We start from the raw sequence: 26,103 nt of genomic DNA on the forward strand, positions 1-26,103 counted from the left end.
TCTCAGCACACACACGCGCACACATATGCACACATGCTCGGACGGAACGACTCACAGCCCAGTCCAAGTCAGGGACCTTAATGGCATTCCCCCTTTTTACAAAGTGGAGGGGGGGGCATTATCCTCTGTGGGTAGGTGTCTCTAAATCCATGTTCAAACTAATGACTCCGGCACAGGCAAATATGCTATAATTACAGGCTTCTGCCTGCAGATGCAGAGCCGAGAGTCAACCCCCCCAAAAGGTTAAAAACAAGGCGCACTCCCCAAGTCCCGCCTCACGCAGTCTGACTGAAGCCCTTATTAAGCACTGTAGGACAGCACGTCGATGTGTAGCGAATGTTCCGTGAGCTCTTCTTTGCAAATGCCTCTTGGCGATATGCTCCAAAGCAGCCCTTTATTACAGGGAGAGTCATGCATACAGACCACACAGAGATGCCCTGTACCAACGTGACCTGATGGGCTTCTTCTGCTAAGCGCAGGAGCCTCATTGGCTCTGTCTGCCTGGGCTGAGTCTCTCTACTGGGCTGTCGACTCTCAGCTCTGTCTCAGTGCCTGACCCATGCTCGCTTATTTCACACCACCAATTCAGTCAGCTTGGGTAAAACTAGAGGTGCAGTTTTAGAAACTAGTAATTGGAGTTCTAAGATTAAACAAAGAGTGGGAAGGGATGGGGCAGAGTGTGGGAGAAGCTGGGGCAAAGAGCACGTTTGAGCAGAAAAGCCCTTCAATGGATCATTCTTCTGTCTAAATGGGCCCTGGTGAGGCAGCCCAGCCAGGTCACCTGTAAGGTTCCTCTGCACGGTGGGGTCACTGAGGGCATCACCATGGTAACACAGCAAGGCTGAGAGGGACCAGTGCATCCTCCAAGGGATCCAGTGTGGATTCTCCAAGGAACAAGGCACAGCATTTGCGTATTGCTGCATGGTCGTGTACATGGTCATGTGTGCCTCGGTTACTGAGAAAAAAACGTATAATTGCATTATACATAGTTACTAAATGTTGATTACAAAGGGATTACATCCAAAAAATATTTTTTTTCATTAAAAAGCTTACCTGAAGAATATAACATTCATTTGGCTGCTTCGCATCTTTTCACTGTGCAGAAATGCCTTCTTTTGGCGTATTTCCAGAAAACGCGAGTCAGCAAAGCAGTTGGGACTTTTCAGCTTTATTGCCCAGTTTAAAATGTTTCTTTGAAAAATAATCAAAAAGTAATCAAATCTAATAAGTAACATAACTTTGATGAAGTAATCAAGATAGTTACAGTACTTATTACACTTTCAACAGGGTAACTAGTAATCTATAATCTATTACATTTCAAAAGTAACCTTCCCAATACTGCTTGTCAGTATGGCTACGTTCACACTGCCAGCCACATTGTTTAATTCCGATTTTTTGCTCAGATCGGAAATCTTGACGGTTCACATTCATAACTACAAGTGACCTGTATCTGACTGCAATGTGAACGCATCAGTCCTCCAAAACGTCACGAATGCGCACATTGATACGTTTTTACAGTGGTCAACTGCGTCACCAACAACAAAAAGTGTAATGTCTATGGGACGACTCATGGCATTAAAAATGGAGGTGTTAGTAGCGCACGCATGTATCGCACTTTGCTCTGGAGGACGTGAATCAGTGTACATGAGCAGGTCGAAAAGGAGAAAAAAAGTCAGGCGGCTAGCTTTTTCTGTTTTTGCAGTTATTGCTGGAAGTGCTGCACCCAGAGATGTGTGGGTACGAGCCTGCCGGTGCAGGCTGATGATGTCAGCACATGCGTGTAAGCAAAAAGCCACACGAATTGCGATCTGAGCGTTCACATGCAGGTCACATGGCCGCGAATCAGATACGTATCCGATTTAGAACCACATATGAAAGTGACACAAATCTGATTTGAAAAGATCATATTTGCCTGTCCATACAGACCTGAAAAGATCAGATCTGTGTCACATTAAGGCAAAAAATCTGATTTGAGTCACTTCAGCATGGCAGTGTGAACGTAGCCTAAGTGTTAGTTTGTGAGCATATGCATCAAGGGCGTTTTTTTTGTTTCAACAATGGTAGGGACCAAAACAGCCCTGCATCCCTAGCTCTCCTAACTCTTACACGCGCCTACAATTTGTTACAATGAGAAGTCACCTGACATGTGCCTTTGGGGTCAATTCGACCCCAGGGTATTTGTGAGCGCTAAACACACAATACTCCCACAATATTGTTAAGGACATGTCTCTATACCCAAATCTACGCCATTAATATCCATGGATTTTGGTGTTGTGGCAGTATGCATGACTGACCAGCTTGGAGCTAAAGAGGTGAGAAACATTTTAGAGGAAGGACATGACTGAGGTTGTTTGCTTTTCTCGATTACTGCAGCCATTTATCCGAGTCAATCGCCAATCTGCACGCCCTTAAGTAAGATGCAAACTGATGTGACATTTTTCATGTTCTGTTTACACCCTACATTGCCTTCCGTCCTCTAAATGTACGCCCTCTGAAAGTCCCCCCGACCCTGACTTCAGAAACAATGGTTCACAGACTGTGGATGCTGGAGTCCTGACTGGGAAAATGACAGTTTGTGAAATCTTCTCCCACATCGATTAACAGCAGAGAATCACACAGCCCACACTTCCATCAAAGAACTTAGTCCACATGAGGTCGTGGTTTAATGAGTCTGATACACTGGTGAGACATTCCTGAGTCAATTATTAAAATCAGGTCTCAAATGACAATAAAACCTTTCATTCACTTTTCATTCTCTCTCTTTGGCTTTGGAGTGATTTGTTTTACGGGGAAGAATCTCAATTGTGATGCTACTTTAAAAAGAACTGAAGACAGCAAGGTTAAAAAGCAGCAGAAATAAAGGCACTCTTGACAGTGAGGTGTCCTTCTCAGGCAGAGGCAAGGGCAGCCTCAGAGGTACCAAACTGCTCCAGCAGAGAGATAACGTGGCTGGACTGCGTAGGGTGTGGTTGGCATGCTCCTCTTCACCCACGAGTCACCAGCAGCTCCTGGAAATTGGGCAGAGCAGGAACCAATCACAGCTCTGGTTAGGTCAAAGGGTTACAGCATTGCTTAGTTTGCCCCAACATTGGTAAGCCAACCACGCATATAAGACATATAGCATAAGAAGAGGAGGCCTGTGTTGAAACTTGGTGATGCCATGTTCATCCCGGACTGAGAGCGGAGTCCTGCCTTTCTGTCACGCTGATGGGTAATGGCATAGCGTCTCCCTGGCAGTCCGGCTGGGTGAAAGGGCCAACCTCACGCAGACCCGGAGAGATTAATGCACTGGATGCGTCAGTATTAGGCAGGAAGGATGTTGATATGGCCAGTGCAGTCTGTCATAAACAAACATCGATCTCCACGGTAAAGCTGGCCAGCTCACTATGTCAACTAGGAGCCAGGGAGATAAGTAGCTTGAGTAAACAGCCCCCATAAATGTGAGTATCAAGCGACACACTGAGTAAAATGAACCAGGATGCATATGGACAGCATGTAAGGACAGTATGTAAAGACAGTGTGTAATCATGGTGTGTTAGGACAGCACGATAGGATAGCGGATAAGGACAATGTGTAAGGACAGTGCATTAGGATAACGTGGAAGGACAATGCCTAGAGACAGCACATAGGAACAGAGTTTCAGGACAGTGCATAAGGACAGCATGTAAGGACAGAGTGTAACGATAGTGTGTAAGGAGAGTGTGTATGGACAGTGTGTAAGGACAGTGTGTAATGATGGTGTGCAAGGACAGCACGATAGGACAGTGTGTAAGGATAGCGCATAAGGACAATGCATAAGGACAACACATATGAACAGTGTTTAAGGACAGTGCATAAGGACAGCATGTAATGATAGTGTGTAAGGAGAGTGTGTACAGACAGTGCGTAAAGACAGTGCGTAAGGACAGCGCTCAGCACCAGGCAACATCATGGAAGACATTCCAAAGCAAATTAATCATCACCCGCATTTCCAAACATATAGTGATTTTCACTTGTAAAGACAGCATATTTGAGTGGAGACACCAGATTCCCAAAAATGATCAATGCATTTCTCCCTCACCTTGTAACAGTCTTAATTTTTTAAACAATTTGCAAGTCAGTCTTCTGTTCTTCTGATGGGAGAGATGCTAATATCTATTGCAGTGGAACAGATGCAGCCCCCAGATGCGGAACGACCGCAAAACTCGGCATGGGAGTGTGGCGGATGGAAGAGAGCGCAGGATTTTCAGGAGAGCTATCATCATTTTCATTTGGCTCATCCTAATAATCAGTTTCTGAGTATGGCAGGGCAGAAGGTTCAAGTGCTGCTTTTACAGGCAGGCGTGAAAATAACTCAGTGAAGCACAAATGGCTAAGGACTCTCCAAACCACACTGGCTAATAGCGGAAGGCAGCTCAGTCTGTCAGGCAAGAGGACGGCAAAGCGCATGTTTGCTTGGGGATGACATTTTTTGGAAAACAGTGAAATTAAAAATAAAACTGTTCTATATGATAAGGAAGGTAATTTGAATTTCCCCAGGAACAGACGCAGGAAATGCCAGCATGAAGCATGTGCGGACGCATCATAAGCCACCCCTATGCTTGGGCGAGACAGAGAAACGGCGATTTGCAGGAGAGACTACTATCATGATGGACATGGGCAGCTTTCAAACCCCCTAATCTCAGACATCTATTCATGAGGAACTGGGCTGAGGGACAATCGAGGGGCAGAGTGCCCGACAGCAGCAGGTTTGATTAAGGGAGGAATCCGCCGTCATCTGGAGCTGTTAATAAACAGTGAGCGCGGGGAGCTTGAGTGATGGTGGCTGCCTGGGCATCGTGCACGGCGACTCAATTAGGGTGAAAAATCTCAGTGCTGCCTCCCCTGCCTCCCCTGCCATCTGACCTCGTGCTGCTGGCCTCTGGTCGTGGCGGATCAGGAGGAAGTGATGGGTTTTATTGAGTGCCTGCGTGACGTCGGGACACCCCCCGCCTCGTGATGGTCGGACACCCCCACCCCCCACCCACATCCTTTCAGGTGCAGACTAATTTGTTGAAGCATTCCAATTCTCAGCTTGGTGACCAGTCTCTCTGGGGCTGCCGCAGACACAGCCCAAAACCTGATTGGTAAATAAAAGCTGCAGCAGTCCTCCAGTGCACTTGGCACGGGAGAAACCACAGTACTGCCACGGGGGGGGGGGGGGGGGGCATTTCTGGCCCACTCAGCATAGCCACACCCACCCAGACCCTGAGGAACACTGCTATACGGCTGCCATTAGCTGCAGCGTTTAGCCACATCATTACACTGAATAGCGTTACAGTACATACCAACTCCAACCTGCTCACTCATGTTAGACGAGATCATCACAAGCACTCCCGGCAGCTCAAGGGCTCCTCTCTGGCATGTGCAGCACGAACAGCCCTCTGGCTGCAAGGCAGCTGGAAGGAGCGTGGCGAGAAGGCGACCTTCTGCTTCGCGAGCCCTTCCAGCGGGAGCTGCGGTGCCCCCGAAAGGTCAGCGGGAGGGCTCAGCGCAATGGCCGCGCCATGACCTTTCCGCGATAATCCCATCTGGGAGCTGGCCTCGGCAGGTGGGGACCAGGGAGGAGGGGCAAGCTATGCAATCAGCACCCGCCAAAGGTCACTGTGTTTAATTGCTAACATACTCCAGGAAGGGAAGCGTCTCTGACACAGGCACAGTCTATGAGAAGGAATAATTCACCGCTGTTTGCTGAGAGTTTGATGAGTGGGGAGATTAAATAATTAGCTGGCTCAGAAACTTGAGGTGAAAGTGTTATAAAACAATCAAGAGCACAATTTATTTGATCTTAGATCCCCAGCATCTTTCAAAAAGAGAAAATTCATAATTAGTTCTAAGTTTTCCATACCATCAGAAACATTTAGATTTTACAGACTCTTCAGAAACCATCAATTGCGCAGTCTACTTAGATTAATAATAACAGGTGCACAAGCCCAAATTACCCATCACACCACTGGGGGGGCGCATGTCATGCGCTGCCCCTCTCATGGTCTTTGGTGCCTCCTCCAGCCACCCCCCCCCCCCGACGCATGCACGCACACACACACACACACACACACACACACACACACACACACACACACACACACACACAGACACTCTGATTCTCTTCCTCGCACCTCCTCTGTGAGAATTCAATTCAGGAAAAGGCTAAAATGCTCTCAGCAGATTCAACACACAAGACATGAAAGATGGGTGGGCGGGGGTGACAGGCCCCCTCGGCGGGGCACAGACCTCGTCCTCATTAGTGTTACTGGGAATGCGGCTCACTTGCTAAGCTAGCTGCCCAGCTTGCCGGAGGCGGACAGGGGGAGCCCCACGGTGGCCTGAAGGCCGGACTGAGAGTGGGGGGGGGGGGGGGGGGGGGCACATGCTAGAGGAGCACTCTGAGAAAGTGAGAGTGGGGAGGGGGCAAGCTAGAGGAATATTCTGGCTCTGACTCAAAATTAAATAAATATTTGAACAAGGCCAGGAAACTTCCAATTTCTTCTCCCTTTGCCTGAGCAGACTGGCTCCTGAACTCACAGTATCTCAGTTGCACTCTGTGGGCTGTTGTGCTAGATCTCCTTCTCTTTCTCTCACACACACAGACACACAGAACACGCATTTCATCTTGCTATCTCACACATGCATGCATGCATGCATGCATGCTTACAAGTGACACATTCTCAAAAATGCCCAGGCTACACCTGACTGTACTTACACCATGAGACTGACACACAAGAAGGCTCAGTAACGAATGAAGAATGGCAGATGGGCCCCTAAGCAGTGTAAGGTGAGAGAGGGGGAAGCAAATAACCAGCCTTTATTGGACACCAAGAGCTCCTTAAAGGAGACATGAGGCATAGTCTATACATACATGCTCTGGCTATACTCCACTATACTCCTGTTGCATCAAGCAGGCCTATGCTCACACCATCCAAATTAAAAGGGCCAGAGCCCTCAGACAAAAAAACTGCACATTCTGGAACATTCCAGCTGCTAATTAAAGGGAGACCAGAAACAGCACCTTGCCCATGCTTCATTTTGGACAATAAAGGAGGGTTAGAAGTTGAGACAAGCCAAACTGCTGTCCCACAATTCAGTGCTGGATCTCTCATCAAAGATGGAAACTCCTCATAATTCAACAAGTGCAAAAATAGAAAAGGAAAACAAAACAGAGGAGTCTGTCTGAAGGGACTGAAGTCACTGTTGCTTTGTGTGAAAAGTACAGGACCATAGAAATAAACAAGTTATTACTACACACATGGTGCATCCACAGTTATGTGCTATGCTGTATTAATTCTTCACCGGCTGAGAGGCTGGCTAGCACACAGTCAATAAACTCCTCCTTTTCTATAGCCTCTAAGTTTTCTTTTTTAATCTATCCATTAATGTGGCTGTTTTTCAGCTATCAAAGCCTCCACAGATCCAGGACGATTCACTACTTCTCCTAAAATAACCTGTCGCACTGAGCAGGTCCAGTCAAAAGGAAGAGAAACGGCACGGGGATCATCATAATTTAAATCACTTCATCATCATCTCACTCCACGCAAGTAAGAGTGAAGTGCTCCAATAGAGGAGATGTGATCAGCAGGCCGCCAGATTGTGACAGACTAAACGCTGATATTGGATCATATCATGCTGGGTTAATGGGCAGCTCAGTCATCATTATTCCAGAGCGAGGCGGTGCAGCGTCTGGCTGGGGAATCCAAGGAGCCCTTGCGGCTCTGCTCTGCTTCCCACGAGCCCAGCTCTATACTTCGGCATCCTTCATGGAAACGCAAACCCACTCGCCTTCAAAACAGCAGGATGACGCGCAGACGCAGACACGCACACAGTGTGCAGACTACACTCTCACTATTGTTATAGGACGTGTACCGCCAACAAAACTTAAAAACCTGTTTTGGCATTTTCAGCACTATTTTTAAAAAGATGACATTTTATTGCAATAGATATGCCCCGACAGTCTATTTTTCAGGTGTAAATGTCACTTTGGGTCAACAACGCATACACAAATATACCCAAAGACACAGATGCAGCACTCAGAGGCTGTTCAGGCACTAGTCCTGATCGGTTGAGAGGGTGTCTCACACAGTAAGTACAAGACTCCGGACCTGTGGTCACACAATTACATGGCTCTGACCTTTAAATCCAAACGACAGGGAGGTTAAGTGTATGGGGGGGGGGGGGGGGGCCTGCCAGAAGTCTCTGCCGCACTGCTTCCCTGCATTTGGGAAACGGACTAACAAGGATATGCAGGCAGAAGCCAGGAGAAGAAAAGCAAAGGGACAAGAGAAGGACGCCTGTGGGATTTCTGAGTGATGACTGGGTCTCACCCAAGAAGAAAGCTGCCTGTCCCAGCATGCCTTGGGAGCAGAGACCCCTTGCGTCTGTTGTTAGCATCTCCTGTTTCTTTGCTCTTAGAATAATTTTGTAAATTGGAAACTAACAAATTTCTCTTATTAAAAACTGCTGAATGTTTAGCCAAAAAAAATGCAAAACCAGATAAACTGCACAAAGCTGCTAAATGGCTGAACTAAGTTTTCTCCAGTAAGGCAGGTGCGTTAACGGTGCTGTACATTGCGTTGCACCTTGAACAGCCAAGTATAAGCTGCTGTAAAAAAAGTAATTAAATTAAATTAAATTAAAAAGATGCCCTTAGGGGAACAACGCCAGATCATGATCCGGACTAGAAAGGGCTCTAATGTTCACAGATAAATATAGCCCTCGTTATGGGGACGCGTAGCTAGCAGAACCCAGGTGACGTCTTTGCAGGCCACGGGGTGGGTCACAGGGGCCCGATACTGCCTGCAGTTTTTTAAAGAAGCGCTTGTTACAGGTGGCTCTCCAGCTGATGGAGGTGACTGAAATTCTCTCAGCTTATATGAGCATCCAATGATTGCTTAACATCCTTCCATCCATCAGTATGTTCGTCGGTCCGTCCATCCATCCATCCATCCATCCATCCATCCATCCATCCATCCATCCATCCATCTTTCTTCCACAGCCATTTATTCAATGCAGTGCTTCAAGTCTAACCCAGAAAGAACAGGGCATCCATGAAATGAACACCAGTCCATCACACCCACAGAGGGCAATTGAAAGACACCAGTTCACCTAGCTACAGAATCTGGTAGAGTGGCTTGACAGTCAGCTGGCACTGGAGAACCCAGAGGAAACCACAGAAGAATCAGGAGAGACGGCGCACAGGCATGTCTTATCTGATGACTGGCTGGTTGCCGTCCGCTGTCGGTGGCAGCTGCGCTCACAGGCTGTCTGATGTCCACAACGTGCAGACGTAAGCCTGCACGTGCACACAAGATGACAGATGTTAGCTCCTTGTGATCTTCAGCCACTGAGTGACCACTGCTTCTTCCTCTGCTGATGAGTGGATTCTATCCAAAATTTCCTCTGAGAGATTATATCCGATTGCAATATATTGCTTCTTGTTAAAGAAACAATAACAAATTATCTGGACCCTCGGACACATTTATACTACCTAGACAGTGGGGAGACGTGATATGTAACATTCGGAGAATGTTGCCACACCATCATTACTGTTAGCCGGGAACAGAGATTCATAATAGGATGGGACACGTACACATCCAGATCTAAGTCCCCTTTCTTCTCCACCCCTTCCATCCACCCCCCGTGCTGAATCTATCAGTGGAGCAGGCTTTAACAAAGGCTTTGCAAGCGTGGGTTGGACAAATTCACTGCCAGTTCTCTTTAACAGGACCCGTATGGTTAGATTTCAGGCTAAAGAACCTGCTCAGGGAAAAGGTTCAGGACATATAAGACTCTGAAAGGGCTGCCACAGACCCCCATGCCATCAGCAAAACGGCAGACTCATGCATGACCTTGACCCAGCTGGGCCTCGTGCTCTTCACTCATGCTGCCAATGTTTCCTGCTCAGAGTGCAATGCTTCCTGAGGTCTGGGGGAAAATTCCAAGCAAAAAATGTCATTGACTATGTGCAGAATCACTGTGCATTATCTGGGCTCATGCAGTCCGTCATTACCTTGATCATAAGAGTCAGCAGTCAGCATGCAACTGGCAAAAGGACTAATTATGAAGGTCACCCAAAATTCCCAGATCCTTTGTGTGTCCGTCTGTCCTGGCCCACCAAAGTGACAGACGTACCCATGCCTTTGTGCAAGGCAGCAGGCCAATCTGTGCAGAGGGAGAACGCAAAATTGCCACTCAAGATGTGACAGAATCCTTCCATCAGTGGTGATGAAAGGAAACAATAAGTCAGGAAAAAGGAGAGATAGGAGAAAAGACATAAATGGAAGGAAGAGACACATTTCTGTCTGAAGATGGGAGGAGGTTTGTAACAATTCTGCACAGCTCATTCAGTTGTCCTTCCACAAACAACCATGACTGTGGAGACATTAAACCAGAGCATATCTCACAAATTTGCCCACTGGAGCCCCAGATTCACATTGAAGGCCATGTTGACCAGTAATGCAGGCAGAACTGCCTCTCTGAATGATGAGACCACTCTAACCTTGGCTGTCTACATGCTGAGACCACTCTAACACTATTCCTCTGCATGGTGATATATCCCATAGAGCTGTTTTCACGTGCACTCTATCACACAGACCTCGAGGCCGTAGATCAGACGATCTCTGAAGCAACTGCCTTGCTCAGGTGCCCCACAGTAAAATCACCATACCAACCCTGGAATTGAAACTGGAAACCTCTTGATCCCAAGCACAGTATCTGAACCTGCAGAGCTACATACACCCCCTCAAACCTGCAACACAGGGCACTGTGGCAAAAACCTGACGCCCAGTGGAAGGAGGTGCTAAAGTCTTCCCTGCAAATGTGCTTATGGGCCATTCCATAACTATCATGGGTCTGCTGAAGAGTAAGTTGCCACAGAAGACGTCCTTCACGGTGTGATTATCACCACGCCTACCAAGGGAGAAGGTATTACAGCCTTCCACTGAGCTTGCCGTCACACTCCTTGTGGTTCTTAGTTGGTGCGAACTTTCCCTTGACATGGGAAATCTCCCGTCACCCAGGAGAGCCAGAAAACTCAGGGCTTTCATTCCCCCCCCCCAACCCCCGACCCCAGAGATGCTCAAATGCATCCTGCTGTCCCCTTCAGTACAGGTCAGCCACCTTATTTCCATTTTTAGACAAAACTGACATGGGTTGGAGGAGAGAACTGTCACCTGGCCCATATATTTTAAGCATGTAATGAATCTATTAGGGGAGCTTGTTGGGGGGGGGGGGTTCTAACAAAGCCTGAGCGGCAGCATGTTGGCGGAGCTGAGCAGAGTAATCCGCAGCCAGTCAGAGAGCGGGCCGGCTCTCCACGTCCTGCTGCTCACTTAATCTCAAAGGGCCAAGCAGCACAAATGTTTAAATAATCCCCCGACCAGAACAAAGCAGGGAAACAAAAAGACAGAGCTTAAAAATCCCATTAAGCTGCTGCTAGAGCCGAGCCCAGCAGCCGCTGCTAATTACATGCAAAGACACAAAGTTCCGTTTTAAGAGGGCGGGGGTCCCTTTGAAAGGTGCATCTTGCTCAAGAAGGATTATCACACAGAGGCCTGCTGTCAGGTGGCAGCATCTAAAACAGCTTCCTCAAACTTTAGGGACAAAATGCAATCTTGCAGCCTGCTTCAGTGCCTGCGCCAGGACATCAGAAGGCACCCAGCCGCGATCGCTGGTCAGGCTGGCTATTCCCTACACTTCAAACGGATCTGGAGAAAACGTAAGGAGATGATGTGTCACACAGTGAAGGCCAGAGTAGGTCACTTACACAGCACAAAACACTTATTTGCACATAATTAACCGCACACACACATTCGGAAGCTAATAAATAACCAAAAACACAAGAAACCACACAGAAAATGCACATCCAAAGACATACGAGACAACTGACAAACACAAACTGGCCAAGAGACACCCATACACTGATGTCGTTCAATAGCGGTATCAGAATCATATTGCAATGCTGTCAATTTAAGATGGCGCGGTTGTATCAAGCAAATTTCGATTTCCGATGAAAATGTGCTGTACATCTTTATCACACATCAAAATACACTGCATGACGTTACATCACGTAGTGGTCACACTGAATCTGCTTTGGAAAGGGACATCGCCACACTCATTTCACATATTTTTTGTGCAGACAAGCTACAGAGATGGAAGATGGAAATTGTTGCCCACTGACCACCTCTAGCTGACAGGCAGGATATCAAAAGTGAGATACAGTGTTATTTTGGTTTTAAAACTGTATGAAAAGAGAGAATTCACAGAGTTGGCTGCCCCAGTATGCAAATGCTGATACAAGGTGAGGTGGGGCGGTGACACTTCTAACCTGGAGAAGCCTTGGTTTCTCACTCACCCTGATTTACACACTTAAAGGTGCTCAGATGTGGATGATAAAAGAGAAAACAGATATGACAGTGATGTTACGTTTCATGCTTCTAATTAAGGCCCACATGCCAGTTCACAATCGCATTCCTTTCTCCAGTGTCGAAAAGTACGCAAGGCTAAATGATGAACTACACAAATACAAATATATGGAAGGGTTGCCATAACAGATTTGGATAATATATGTTAGTTATTTTCCAAATCTATGCATTGAATGGAGTTTAATTGTTCTACAGAAATGCATTTCACTGATAATGTTACAAAAATATAAGCTATTGCGGTTGGTCTGTTTATTTCAAATGATTGTTTTAAAGTATCGATCTGACATTAAGACCAAGGCACCAAGCTGTTATCAACATCAAAGTCAAAGTTCTGGTATTGATCCAACTCTGTCATGCACACACATGTAGTGAAGCACAAGTACTCAGACCTAGAAAGGTAAACAAACCCATGACCACAGCACAGGCTGCCCTGATGCTTCTAGTTTGGAAGAGGAGGACGGGGGACTTGATGTTAGTGGGCTACTGGTTCCAGTCACACTCCCGATCCCCTCAGCCTGGCTTTATAGCCCAGCCAGCTGGCAGCCCAGGCAGCAGGGGTCCCACACAGCTGGCAGTGTCTGCTATCAGCCCCCTTTACCCCCATATGGCTCACAGGGCACCATGCCCCAGTAAACAGCAGCACTGCAGCAGGAAATGGGCTGAGGGATGCTCTTCTTTTTAAAGGGGAATGCAAACAAGGAACAGCAAACCAGTCTAATTGTCTTAATTTATGAAAGCAAAAAATAAACATTAGAATCCTTTCCATCCAGTGAATCCATTGGCATTTCAATTCTGTTTAATAACTGTTGTGCCCATCATTGGCTCACACTGAATGGGCAGGTGCTGGTCACAGGAAGAGAGTGTCCAAGACGACGTCTTTTTGTGAGCTCCCACAATCAGCAGGTTTTATACATGTTACTTTGTATTCCACAAATGTCTTTTGTCTTTGCATTTGTATACTTCCTCTCTGCACATTTCACTGTGTACACTGGGGGAGTCCTCCTGCCATTTCACTGGGCAAACTGGGGGAGTATTGCCATTTCCCTGGACAATCTGGGGGAATCCTCCTGCCATTTCACTGGGCAAACAGGGGGAATCCTCCAGCCATTTCACTGGGCAAACAGGAGAAATCCTCCTGCCATTTCACTGGGTAAATTGGGGGAGTCCTCCTGCCATTTCACTGGGTAAACTGGGGGAGTTCTCCTGCCATTTCACTGGGTAAACTGGGGGAGTCCTCCTGCCATTTCACTGGGCAAACTGAGGAAGTCCTTGTGCCATTTTCTGGGGGTAAACTGGGGATATCCTCGTGCCATTTCCATGGACAATCTGGGGGAGTCCTCCAACCTCTTCACTGGGCAAACTGGTGTAGTCCTTCTGGCATTTCAATGGGCAAACTGGTGGAGTCCACCTGATATTTCACTGGGCAAACTGGTGGAGGCCTCATGGTATTTGTGTTCCAGCAAGGTTCAGTACATTTCTTCCTTTGTTTCTGTAGAAAGACGCCTAGATGCCCCTGCTTAGTGTGGCAGGGCAGACGCACGCACACACGTACACACACACTCTTGTTTGTATCAATATTTTTCTGGGGACTGTTCATTCATTTCTATGGGAAAACTCTAATCCTAACCTTAATCATAAGCAATCAAACAAAATACAAGACTTTTGGCTTTTTTAGTATTTTGGTTGTTCAAAAATATGAGTTTCCCTTGTGGGGACAGATAAATGTCAAGATAGCAGGTTTTTATCACATTTTGGTGACGTTACGTCTCCACAATGTAATATACACATTCTCACACACAGAGACACACGCGGCCAATCGTATTCCAGCTAAACCACCTGTATAGTAAATGGTTAGTTAACCTGCATGAACAGCATCCTGTGTAGTGCATGACACACTGAACAATTGACCAGGAATAATCTGGTCTGTTTCTCTATACGTTTCTCTACGATAACTTGGAATAGATGGCATCAAACCAAGATCTCCCTGTCAGGACAAAAGTTTGAGAGTTTCAGCATTTTCTTTTCTTACGAGTTTGCGAGTTATAACTTTGCAGAACGCAATTTGCTTCCAAGTAAGCCATTATGTCTGAAAACAAAACAAAGCAAAGGAAAATAAAGCCTCTGCATGCCAGAGATAATGGTCTCCAACCTGACTCATTTCTCGTTGGGAGCTTCACCGGTGGATCGATGCACTTTCTGAAAAGAGGGAAAGGCTGTTTACTGCAGGGGCCCAGACAATGGCAGCACTCTAATCAATTGAAGTGCCGCTTCAGCTGCTGCCCCCTCCTTGGTACAGTGCCTGGGTTCAGGTGGGAGGCCAGGCTGTGGGGTCAGGTGGGAGCTGAGACTCCTCCGTAAGGAAGGTGGGGTAATGCTGACTCCTGCACAGACGTCTCCTTGTTGAGTAGCCAGCAGAGTTCTGTTCCCAGCTCTGCTAACAAACTCCCTCGTCTCCGAAAAAAATAAAAAATCCAACATCAGGCAAAAACTTCTACAAATTCCTTCATCCAATTTCTCATCCCCCTTCCTATTAATATGGTAATCCCCCAACCAAGGCCTGTGGCCAGAAGGAGATTTTGTGGGGAGTCCGGCACAGATCCACCTCGGTAGGTGCTGACCGACTATAGTGTTCAGTCCTGTAACATTACTTCCTGACTACATGCCTGCCCCACTCTCATGGGGTCATAACTGGGTATGGCGAAAGCTCAGAAAGTCTGTCAAAACCATGTTCTGAGTGTGAACCTCGACCATGCATGAGTATCAGACTGAAGTGGAGGTGATTAATCCATCTTGCATCCTGTCCCAGCAGCATCTCGCCATCACCGTGATCCCACTGCTGCCTTAAAGTATCTCAGTACCCCCAACTTCCAGCCCCCCACTCTCAAGGAGACAAGGTCATCTGGGCTTCTGCTGCGACAGGAGGAGAATGCTGAGGCTCCCGCCTGCTCAGCCGTCCATCCAGCAAAGAGGATGCTTAGGCACTGTCAGGAAGTTTCAGTGAAGTCCACCAACACCCAGCACTCTAACAACGTACAGGCTGGTCATTTCTACCCAAAACACTGCAGAGAGAAAACGGCATACCTGACAAAAGCACACACCCCCCCAGGGTGGAATGACAGGTGGAGCTGGTGACAGGGGACACCCATGGACCAGTGATTAGCATTCAGCGCCAGGTTATCAGGACAGCGGCCATCTCTAGTGCCCCCCCCCCAGTAGCAGGAACAGCTCGTGCTGGGGGTGTATTCTTCTTCATTAGAGCCCAAGTGATGGGCAACTCAAACCGGCGTCCTTCTCCCTAGCTGTCTGCCCCTCAGCTTCCGCAACGTGCCCGCCCTCTCCACCATCTCCATCTCCCACCGGCACTTTCCGCTGCCGTTGCTGTGATTTTAATTTTCCTCACGCTAATGCTCTCCATATAGCGTGGTGTCACCACGACAGGGACACTAAGAGGCGTCATTTATCATGCACCCTCACAAGCCGCCTCTCACGCTCTGACAGGACACATACGCCCATGTTATTGTTGCTGTTTACATGCTTAGCGGGCCTGCGAGGTACCTGAGGGAGCCTTGGAAGTGCAAACAGTGTTAGGCACAGCAGCCACGGTGGCCGAGGAAGACTCTGCTCCTCGCTCATTATCCCACAGCAGAGCACTCCCTTCCACCAGCCATTTGCCTCGGCAACTGATGCCATGGCAACCGGAGTTAAGCAGCCCAACCCAACACCGCCAATCCCAAATTCTCCCCCCGCCAATCCTGCATCTTGACAAAGAGGAAGCAGCCCTTGGCCGAGGCTCGTTAGCTGTGGGCCCAGAGAAATTTCAGCAGAGCCGGCGAAATGGTAACAGATTCCTGCAATCCGACAGCGGGAAAGTGAGCGGAGGGGCCACGATGGACGGCCAGGATGTTTAATGATGGAGTTTGGGTGGGAACTGCAGATCAGGTTTAGGAGATGCTGCTGGGGGGGGGGACTCAGAGCTGAGTGACACGGCGGCACTTAAGCATCACTCGAAAAACAAACAGCGTGTTTCTGCAGGGTGGCGGTTAACAAGCCAGGGCCCCAGGGGGCCACACAGCGAGCCAGGGCTCCATGGGGGGGGGGCAACATAGTGGCCTACAGCAGGAAGAACGCAGCTACGAGAGCCCAGCTGCGGAATCTGCAGGACCCGGCCCATACCTCTTGTTCCCCCACGTGCAGCAGGCATGCCATGCACTATATGAGAAAATATCCTGTATGCATGAGTTTCCATCACATTTAATAACTGTAAATACTAACTTTCAAAGGAAAAACTCTGTGTAGTGTTTTGTGCAATATTTCCCCATATTAAATAATAAAAATGAAAATCAATGGGCATCGGTTTCTGCATATAGTAAAAGGAATTTAAGATAACTGATGTTACTGAGTTGCAACACATTTCTTACTTTAATGCTGTTATACACACACATTAATGATTGTTGCATTATTTTAAGTGGGATATTCCACAGAACATGTGAGGTAAACAATGGCCAAACAAGCAGAAAGACTGAAGTGTGCCACTACACAAGCGAGCAAAGGGACTGACATATGTACTGTGTAGTGCTTCTCCTTGCTGTCTTTTGTCATTTTAAGTTGCAAATTTTTAGTAGAACAGTGTTAGTTTTAGTTGTGCAATTTTTAATCATTATACTGATATTTCAGAACTGTTGCGGTTAACTGAATGCCAGATACATGGCCTGTTTTCTTGTAGCTCAACAAGAAGAGAATTGCCCAAAAAAGGCAAAGGTTGTGGGTTCTAGTCCCTGAGAGTATACACAAAATGTAACCCTTCCCTTTACTATAAATTGCTTTGGATGAAGGTATCAGATAAAATATAATTAACACACTGCACCTTCATCACAATGTACATATTAACAAGTTTTACAGACATTTTAAGCATATTTTACAATTTAAAAATATGAAGTCAGCTGATTGGCAGTGAAGACAGAACAGCGGTTGGTCCTTTGTCCAAATATTCATACCTAAAAGCACAGTGATATGCGTACACAGACAAATGCACAGATATTTCTGCAAATAAAGTGTATTTAATAAGTTAAACAATGTTGAAACAAGCGTGCCATTATTCGACGACTCCTGCTAGTCAGCCGCATCCAGCACTGCGATGCTGCAGAGCTTCCCAGACCAAAGCGTGTCTTCAGAGAACAAGGTCAACGGAGACTGCAATGGGGTCAAAACTTAACAAGAACAGGACGCTGAAAAACTAATGAACACAACTGGCACTCAGCTTTGCCTAGATGAGAGAGGAATATTTGTCAAAAACACAATTAGCACAGATTTTCTCTCATAGGGACCCAATAACACAGGGTATCAATGCAGGTTTCCAAGGTTAGAAGAGCATTTGAAGCTCATGATTCCTGCTGACGAGCACTAGTGTGATTGAGTGTGATCCAGCTTCTTTACGACAGCAGTCAGAACTGCAGCAGAACCTAATGTGCAAAGAATGTTTCCAAAAGGGAGTTTTAAGGTCTAGATCCAGCCTTAAACATCACCTCATTCTTGCTTAACTCAGAACCTCTGTGTTGATAGTATGGTGTCTAACGGACCAGGCTTGTGAGGAAAACCACAAAGGATTCAGGGTTCAAACCCCAGCAGTCAAATAAATAAATATGGAAAAAATGTACCTGGCCTCTCCGGGTTTTGAAACAATCTGTCTGCCAAATATATTATAAAAATAAAACAATCTCCCTTGAAGAAAATCATCTCTTGAATGGTGTTCTGATGTTTAACCTTTAGTTTTCCTCTTCCAAGCTGAAATATTAATACCAGGTAGAGCGACACAGAAGAGTGAGGATGTAAGTGAAGGCTTTGAAGAGCAGCACAAAATCACATATTCCATCCTGCACTGTGGGGGAAACTCAACCAAAAACAGCAACATAGCCCTACCCTGCCAGGGACAAAGAGCACCTCTTTCTCAAAAGTGTGCTCACTGAAAATGTTTTTTTTTATTATTTTGTTTTAAAATTATCAGTTTTTGATTATTTTTAGCAACATCAAAATCTCTACGTGATGAAGTCGCACAGAGCTGATAAGCAATGATTTCAGGATCCGTCAGTGTGTTGTCACTGTGCACCGTGTGTGTACTTTGGGTACTTTGTCAGAAGGCAGATTATCAGACGCTTTCAGACAATGATATTTTACCAGCATAAATGACTATTTTTAACTTAAAAAGGTAAAGTGTACATTCACCCCAGAGGCCGCGAGCTCAGCCCAGCACTGCCACAAGGCCTGAGGCCTACTCTCCTTACATTCTGCTGTTATAAAACAACAGCGTGCCTCTCATCTACACCACCAGCGTGCATCTCATCTCCTCAGACTCTTCAATGCATACCAAGGCTATATAGATTAGGGAACACAAAAAAAACTAATGTCTATAGTGTTTTCAAAGCGTGAAACATACTGAAGGGAATGAATGTTCATGTTTATTCTGAGAACAGCCGGGTTACTCAAATGACAAGCTGCAGCACAATGTTGGATCACATGGTCAACATGAGGAAATTTACTGAGGAGAACCAAGCCCCCTCCCTGAAGAATTTGGCTTTTTCCCTTTTGGGGGAAGGGGGGATGGTTCCCCTATGTAAAATAATAACAGCGTGGCTCTGCTTCACCACTTTGTGTGCATTTACAGGCTGCATACAGTGTTCACCAGCATCTACCTGTCTCATTCACAGCCAAATCAAGGCCTATGTGCTACTGCCATGCTCCTCATTCCCACTGCTGCCTTACAGAGAGCACAAGAGCTCTTTGCTGCAAGATCCTGACCCAGCTACCCCCTCATAGTGAAGATTGATGGGCGGCGGGGGGGCAGCTTGCCTTCTTGATGGCGTTGACACACTGCATGTACTCCTTGGCCAGGCCCGAGCAGCCCAGGGTCTGGCCCTGGTTCTCACGGTAGCAGTGGAGGATCTGGTCCTGCAGGCCGGTGCAGACGGGCTCTGTTCTGCGAGGTCTGCAAACACAGATGTTGGGGGGGGGGTTAGTTCTGTTTCTTCCATTGCTCTTAATTTTTCATTTTCACTCGTTCTGCTGCTTCTTTGATTCATAATCCCAAAAAGTAAACACTTACTCCCCTAAGTGAAATATCTGTTCCTTCTCCTCTCCATGTTTTAAGGTATGGTCACACTAGCGAGAAAAAATATTTACCACTCATTCCGTTCCATACTAGCTACTTGTCGCAACAACCAGAAAATACCTGTTTCATAGAACTATAAAAAAACTGAGAATACCTATTTTATGCACATGTGCACTATTATGACAAGAACTTTTTTTTTTAAATATTAAACTGTGTGAGAAGGATGCTTTTGCGCAGTTATGACACGAAATAACCGGCGCATTAAACCCTTTATACCGCTAATGTGTCCTTACGCAAGTTATGTCAATCTCTGTTTATAACACATCACTAGCTAGCATGCTTCTCATGTAACTTGCCATACTGCAATTTTCAAAAGCCATCTTGGCAGGGGGGTCCCACGATAAAATCTGCTGAATGAAACTGCAGAGGAACCAGGAGTGAGCTAACTTCTCTGGGGGCGCTGGACTGAAATGGATGGGCAGGGGGCCCCCTAAATGGACAACTGAGGTAGGCCTATTTTTTCGAAGTCGAAAGAAAAATGAGAGCGAATGAAAACAATGGAACATCAATAATATAGCAATCAAAGTGTGGGGGTAAAATTCACCGCTTAGAGTGGAGGCGGGAGTCCGATCAGGGTGGAGGCGGGAGTGCTGTCGATAAAATTCGGGGGGAGGGGGTTATCGCGCCAGCAGATTGATTGGCCAAATTTAAGATAAATTATAATATTACAGATTATACTATTTTACCCAAAACTGTTATATAAATGGTTTGGAATGCACATTTGATCCATATGTTTTGTTACTAAAGTGTCATTTGCCCCTCCACCTCCACCTAATTCCTCTCCTGCACGGATCACCCAAACTATGGCGATTATGTATGCCATATAATCTGGCCGTGCCCATTATCGCTCAACTCCGCAAAGACACTGGATATTTTTCGCTCTTCCTTACCTTTACACACAAGTTCTTCTGTGAATACTACACGCCCGTGGGCGATGGGTTGGGTGCCCTCTGGTCACTCGTTGGCACAGAGATGCCAAGGGACGGAAGGTCAGTTCACACGCTAGAACGAGCCTTCTGCTACCCACGCCTCCATCGGCAATCCCAGACTGCCTGGCCGATTAGGCATTCATCTCTGTAGCAGTCAATCACGACTCCAGCCTTAAGATAAATTACAGGAGGAGCTCATCTTGCCTGTTTGTGGGCCCAGGCAAGTGGAAACAGGGGCTCTATCTCTTCCCCTCCTAAGAAGCCAACAGAGACACAATTGGGCCTCCCTAAACCATTGCAGTAAGAAGTGTCTGTCTCTCGCTAATACAAACCCTGGGGAACTTTACCACCTCTGCTGTGGCAAACACGCAAACAGCAGAGACGTGGACCTAATCTTCCGAGTCGCCGGAATCTTCCAACTCAAACCAGTTTTATTTATTTATGTATGTTTCCGCATACCCATTAGCTTATTTACGTATCTGCCTTGCTTCCCGTGTGACGGGTCGGCACGTCGTCTCTGCTCACAGCAATTACCCGCGTTTCCCACATATAAATGACTCCCACAGCCCCAAGCTGCTACACAATTTCTTTTTTGTAGATGGGGAAGAGAGAAGGCAGTGAAGCCGCAGCTCGGACCAGCCGCCCGTATGAGGAAAAATATTCATTATCACCAACCTGACATTATAACAGTGACTCACAAAACAATGATAAATAACCCATAGGCAGTGATAAACGGTCACCTTGGCAACCTCTCTGGAGTGACAGTCGTGGCAGCAGGAACGGACACACAGACTGACAGGCTAACTCATCTTCATGTAGCTAACCGGTTGGGCTGTCCTTCACAAATTCTTGGGTACACACACACACACACACACACACACACACACACACACACACACACACACACACATACGTTTGTATTCATATTATTGTTGGGACCGTCCAGTGCATTACAGTGCTAATTTGCACCACTGCACCAGCCATACACTATATTTTATATATATATATATATATACACAAAACACACACACACACACAACCACCCCCTCAATGCACAAACGGCTTCAATCCTGCTCACACACATAAACACTAGCTCTTTCTGCATCTATGCACGCAAACACATATGTAAGGCCAATCCTTCCCTTCTGAAAGTGCCTCCTCTGCACTCCCCACACGCTGAGCCCCTGCAGGTGCCGCTGGGTGCCCCCGGTGCTACTGATCTGCATATTGTCTCCCAGGCTGCACATTCTCATTAATGGTCCTGATTACACGCCACTGGGGGGGCTAGACAAGAAAGGTTAAACAAACATGTTTCTGATCACATTCTTCCCCTGCTCACAGACGGGATGAAACAAACACCTCCGTCTACACCCACATGGAGTGAAATCAGTGACTGCAAGCATAGGTCGCATTCAACCAGTGTGGCTTCCAAACAGCTCCTCCCCGGCGATGGTAACCCACATGCCCCAAGTGTAAGGCAGGCTGTAGCCACACTCATACATGCCTGCTGGCGGGCGTATAGATGCCCATTTCTGCGTCACTTCCCAGGCTCTAATGGACTGGAAGAACCAGATCCAAACTGGACAAACAGAATTCGCCCCAATAGTTCAGTCCATAAAATGTGGAAAATTAATTGACCGTCGTACTTTTTATCACCATCAGTGGGGGGCGTGAAACGTTCAAAGGCACGGGATTCAGTATGTCAGAGCCAGCAAAGAAATCTGACAGATGGACAGAAGAAATTTGCCTACTTACCCACTACCCAGATCCCGTATCCCGTACTGAACACGTTACCATTATCCTCCACGTTACCTTCCCTACTCGTAACATATTTTATATGCGACAGTACATCTAGTACATTGTGCAGGAGGAACGGGGGGGGGAGTGGGTACTCTGGGTCTCCCCATTTATGGGATGCATGCGAGCCTGTCCTCCTAAGCTAGAGAGCCCCCCCCATCCTTCCCTTTAATTACCCTTTAGAGGAAACCAATAGTGGCCACGTTCGTTCCTCTGCCAGATAAGAAACTCTCCTTTCGTTTAAAATAAAGTGCCTCCGTCGAGCAGCAGAAGGCAGCTGATAGAGGAGGCAGTTTAATAAAGGAGTCTGAAGCAGAAAATTGGCTCGCCTCAGTCCAAGCGCAGTGCTTTCTGGAACCAAACGGAAGCTGAAGCCCTTAATAAAAATATTAGCGGAATTACTTTAACTACTTTTCAGGAGAAGTGGCCTGCACTGTGATTTCCATTGTACATCTGTGAGTATATCATGAAATGTGCGGGGATAAAGTGCTAATCACCAAACACTTCCCAATATTTTTTTAATCTCTCCAGATGAAGCCCACACAGCGAAGCAAAGTCAGACTTCTGCTGCTCAGCCGAGCTTGAAACGGGAGGGAAGCACTGAAATGCACAGATAAAACAAACAGAAATAGAACTGCTATGTCATATGAATGACGCAGGTGACGAGCCAAAGACCCCAAGCTTAGCATATATTACATCCTGAGATTAACTGCAAAGTAGCAATTTTCTTGCTCAGTTTAAACTGATAAGCAAACTGTAACAGGGCTTTAAGTCCCCACTGATGTCACTAACAGAATTACAGCAGGACGTACAAAAGGTTGTAATTTCACATCATGGTGTAACGCAGAATCCTTGGAAACCGGGGATCAGAGATGAGAGACGGAAATCAGAAGTATTTGTCAGGGTGGGTCAGAAGGCTTATATTTACACTAAAGGAAACGGTCAGGTTTGTGACAGAAACACCACCACAACTGCCAGGCCAGGTTTGCTTGAGTTCTTGGACTTGAACTCAGGAGTTCAGGATAAGCCCAGAGACTGTGTGTAGGGGCACAACTAGCAGGAAGCTATTTCAAGCTCCGTCAAAGGTGTGCGGTAACAGGTGGTTCAAATGAAAACCACCGGCTGAATCCGAATCTGGGAAGCCTGCCGATACCCACTAATGAAGGAGTGGGGCACGGCTATACGTGGTTAACCACCAAGCTTTATCGACAGAGAATTGGTTTGACATGTTTTCCCGAATCGAGACTTTGAATTAACTAGATTACAGGCGCATCACGGAGAGCCGAGCTACTCGCGGCCGCCTGGGCTTATCTCCAGTGGAGGCTCAAGGACTCGGAAACTCTGACAGCTTTTCAATTGACTAAGCAAAGGCTGAACTCCTTTCACTGCTTCTACATGCCAGACCTGCCAACCTGAAGGAATCGGCACTTAGCCCTTCAAAAAAAGAAGAAAAAGACACACCTGACATCGGGCATAATTACTGCCCAAATTGGCCTGGATCCCTCAGCAGGGGTTCTAAAGGGTTCATTTGTCCAAATGCATTTTCTAAGCAGCAGTTTTACCTTAAGAGCGTCCTTTCTAATCTCGGGTTTGTTCACCACGCTCTACCAAAGCTCCTACTGTATGGAACAGGGGTTCAGTGTCTCTGGGGGTCTGTACCAGCATCCCCTGGCTGTTCCAAGCAGACTCGCATCACTCCACTGCACAACACGCAATGTATAAAATGTAGACGGGCGTCATCTATCTTCTGTAGCTCTCAGTAAAATGAACCCAGAAAAAGAGCACCAATGGTGAGCCGCAGTGCACCCGGGGCAATCCGTTTCACGAGACTCGTGATCATGTCCAAATTCAGTCTCCCACCATGGCAGTTAAGTGGCACCTACCAACTTGAGAGACAGCGGGGAAGGAACAGAAAAATGAGCAGACACTTTTGTCCAACATGTCATACCAGTGAGTATTTGAAAGCAGGGTTAGCCAGTCCCCAGAGCAGCTGGGATCACAGGCCTTGCTTAAGGGCCCAACAGTGAGGGGACCTGAACCAGCAACCTTCTGATCCCACAGTATTAATCCACATAGCCACCCCCGACCAGGTACACAAAACCAGTAAGGGTGGATCTACAGACAAATTGGGGAAATAATCCAGGAAAATAACCCGTCTACAAGAGGGGATTTGAATCAGCAACCTTCTGATCATACACGCTGAATCCTAATCCACAGAGCCACCCCCTTCCAGGTACACAAAACCAGTAAATGTGGCTCTACAGACAAAGTGGGGGAATAATCCAGTAAAATAAGCAGTCTACATGGTTTCTGTGCATGGCAGAGTTGGCGTGAAGCCACGAGTCAGCCCCCATTTTGTCACGCAGGCGCAGAGTTCAAACAGAGTCTGCCGAAGACGGAACAAAGAGCCGTTCCACTCTGTGGAAGCTGTCAGCGCTGCACGCTGTGATGCGCTAAATATCGGTTTTCCCCGGCCCCAGATAGCTTCCGTCTCCCATAATGAACGCTTTCCTCTGGAAACGAACAAACCGGGGCCAGACTAATTGGCTGGTGCAGCCGGCTGCAGTTTGCCATTAGCTGAGATCCGCCCCCCCAGGCAGGAGCGGGTGCGGTCTAGACAGACGGGGAGCCGCGGCACTGCGAGCGCCCCCTGCACACGCGTCTCTAATGCGCTGTTTAAGATGACAAAGACGGCGGCACGGTCAGAAATAACAAACCGTTAAGGTGGGGAGAAACGCAATAAATGTGTCTTGTCAGGAAATACATGGCAAATGTGTATTTTACTGGGAAAACAAAATTATTCAGACTCCGTGTGTTTGAACTGCACATACAGAATGAAGCAAAAGCGAAACCAGCTCACACTTTTGAACCGAGGTGCAAACAGGGCTGCAACATTTCACTGAAACTTCGGATTGCTATTATAACAAACATCATTAAACATTAAAACTTTATGAAAACAATGTCACAAATCCTGGTGTGTTAAGTGCTTGTCTGTTCCTTTAAAAAATATATGGAGTCTGCGATATATTGACTTGTACCTGAAACATGCATTTCAATTACATAATGCAGATTTTTCATTCTTTGTTGTAAATCAAAGTATTGTGTTAAGACCTTAAAAATCAGTAATTCCAGAAGTAACATCTGCCATTTTGTATGTGCTGCAATGTATATGTATTATGCATGCTGCAATGTCTTAAAAGTAAGCAATGAATCCCTAAACAAAAATGTACAGTGGTCATTTTTTTTCTACATTTCCAAGATAAGAACACAAAGATAAGGTTCATTGCTGAGACTCACATCTCGTCCTATTTTTGTTATAAATCATCTCTGACGTGATTTCACAGAAGGCCTTTTCCTGGAAATCTAAGTAGCAGATCACTGGAGGCCCGTGCACTTGTCACACTTTATCGCCTCGCGTCACCTAGGAACGAGACCTCAGCTATGAGATCTTGCCAGTTTCTTCTCTCCTGACTCCATCTCTTCTGAAATCTCCCAAAAAATGTGCAATTCATTGACATCTCATTTTTAAAATCGCTTTTTATACTGTTTTTGATTCCAATAGTACTTTTACAAGAAAGAATAAGTGGACAAAATCAGGTAATGATATCTATAAATATGTAAATCTGAAACGTTCTTCCAGAGAAATGAAAACACTACATTTTCTCTGGACGTGGTCTCAACTGGAAACAGGATTAAAAGATAAGAGGTCTTTATGAATATAATGAATAACCTAGCTACTATGAAAGGTTTTACACAGAAACACATTTAATTAGCTCATACT

The 26,103-nt window shown here is 46.6% G+C and overlaps 1 protein-coding gene across 9 annotated transcripts in view; it reads right to left on the reverse strand.

The window, feature by feature from the left end:
* Positions 1-1,152: 1,152 nt before the first annotated feature.
* The window catches only part of LOC125745331 (MICOS complex subunit mic25a-like), a 74,343-nt gene continuing 49,392 nt past the window's right edge, over positions 1,153-26,103 (reverse strand). Inside the window, exons 7-10 of one of the 9 annotated variants that reach the window (XR_007398622.1) lie at positions 19,278-19,413; positions 10,022-10,173; positions 9,861-9,936; positions 9,203-9,304 (exon numbers count right to left, since the gene is read on the reverse strand). Coding sequence is in view for 3 of the 9 variants with exons in the window: in XM_049018084.1 (XP_048874041.1) it covers positions 10,066-10,173; positions 19,278-19,413 (244 nt within the window). In the remaining 6 variants the exon portion in view is untranslated. The other 8 variants (XR_007398623.1, XR_007398621.1, XM_049018084.1 and 5 more) reach the window with 8 other exon arrangements.

Source organism: Brienomyrus brachyistius, chromosome 6 (genome assembly GCF_023856365.1).
Source record: "Brienomyrus brachyistius isolate T26 chromosome 6, BBRACH_0.4, whole genome shotgun sequence".
Classification (NCBI taxonomy): domain Eukaryota; kingdom Metazoa; phylum Chordata; class Actinopteri; order Osteoglossiformes; family Mormyridae; genus Brienomyrus; species Brienomyrus brachyistius.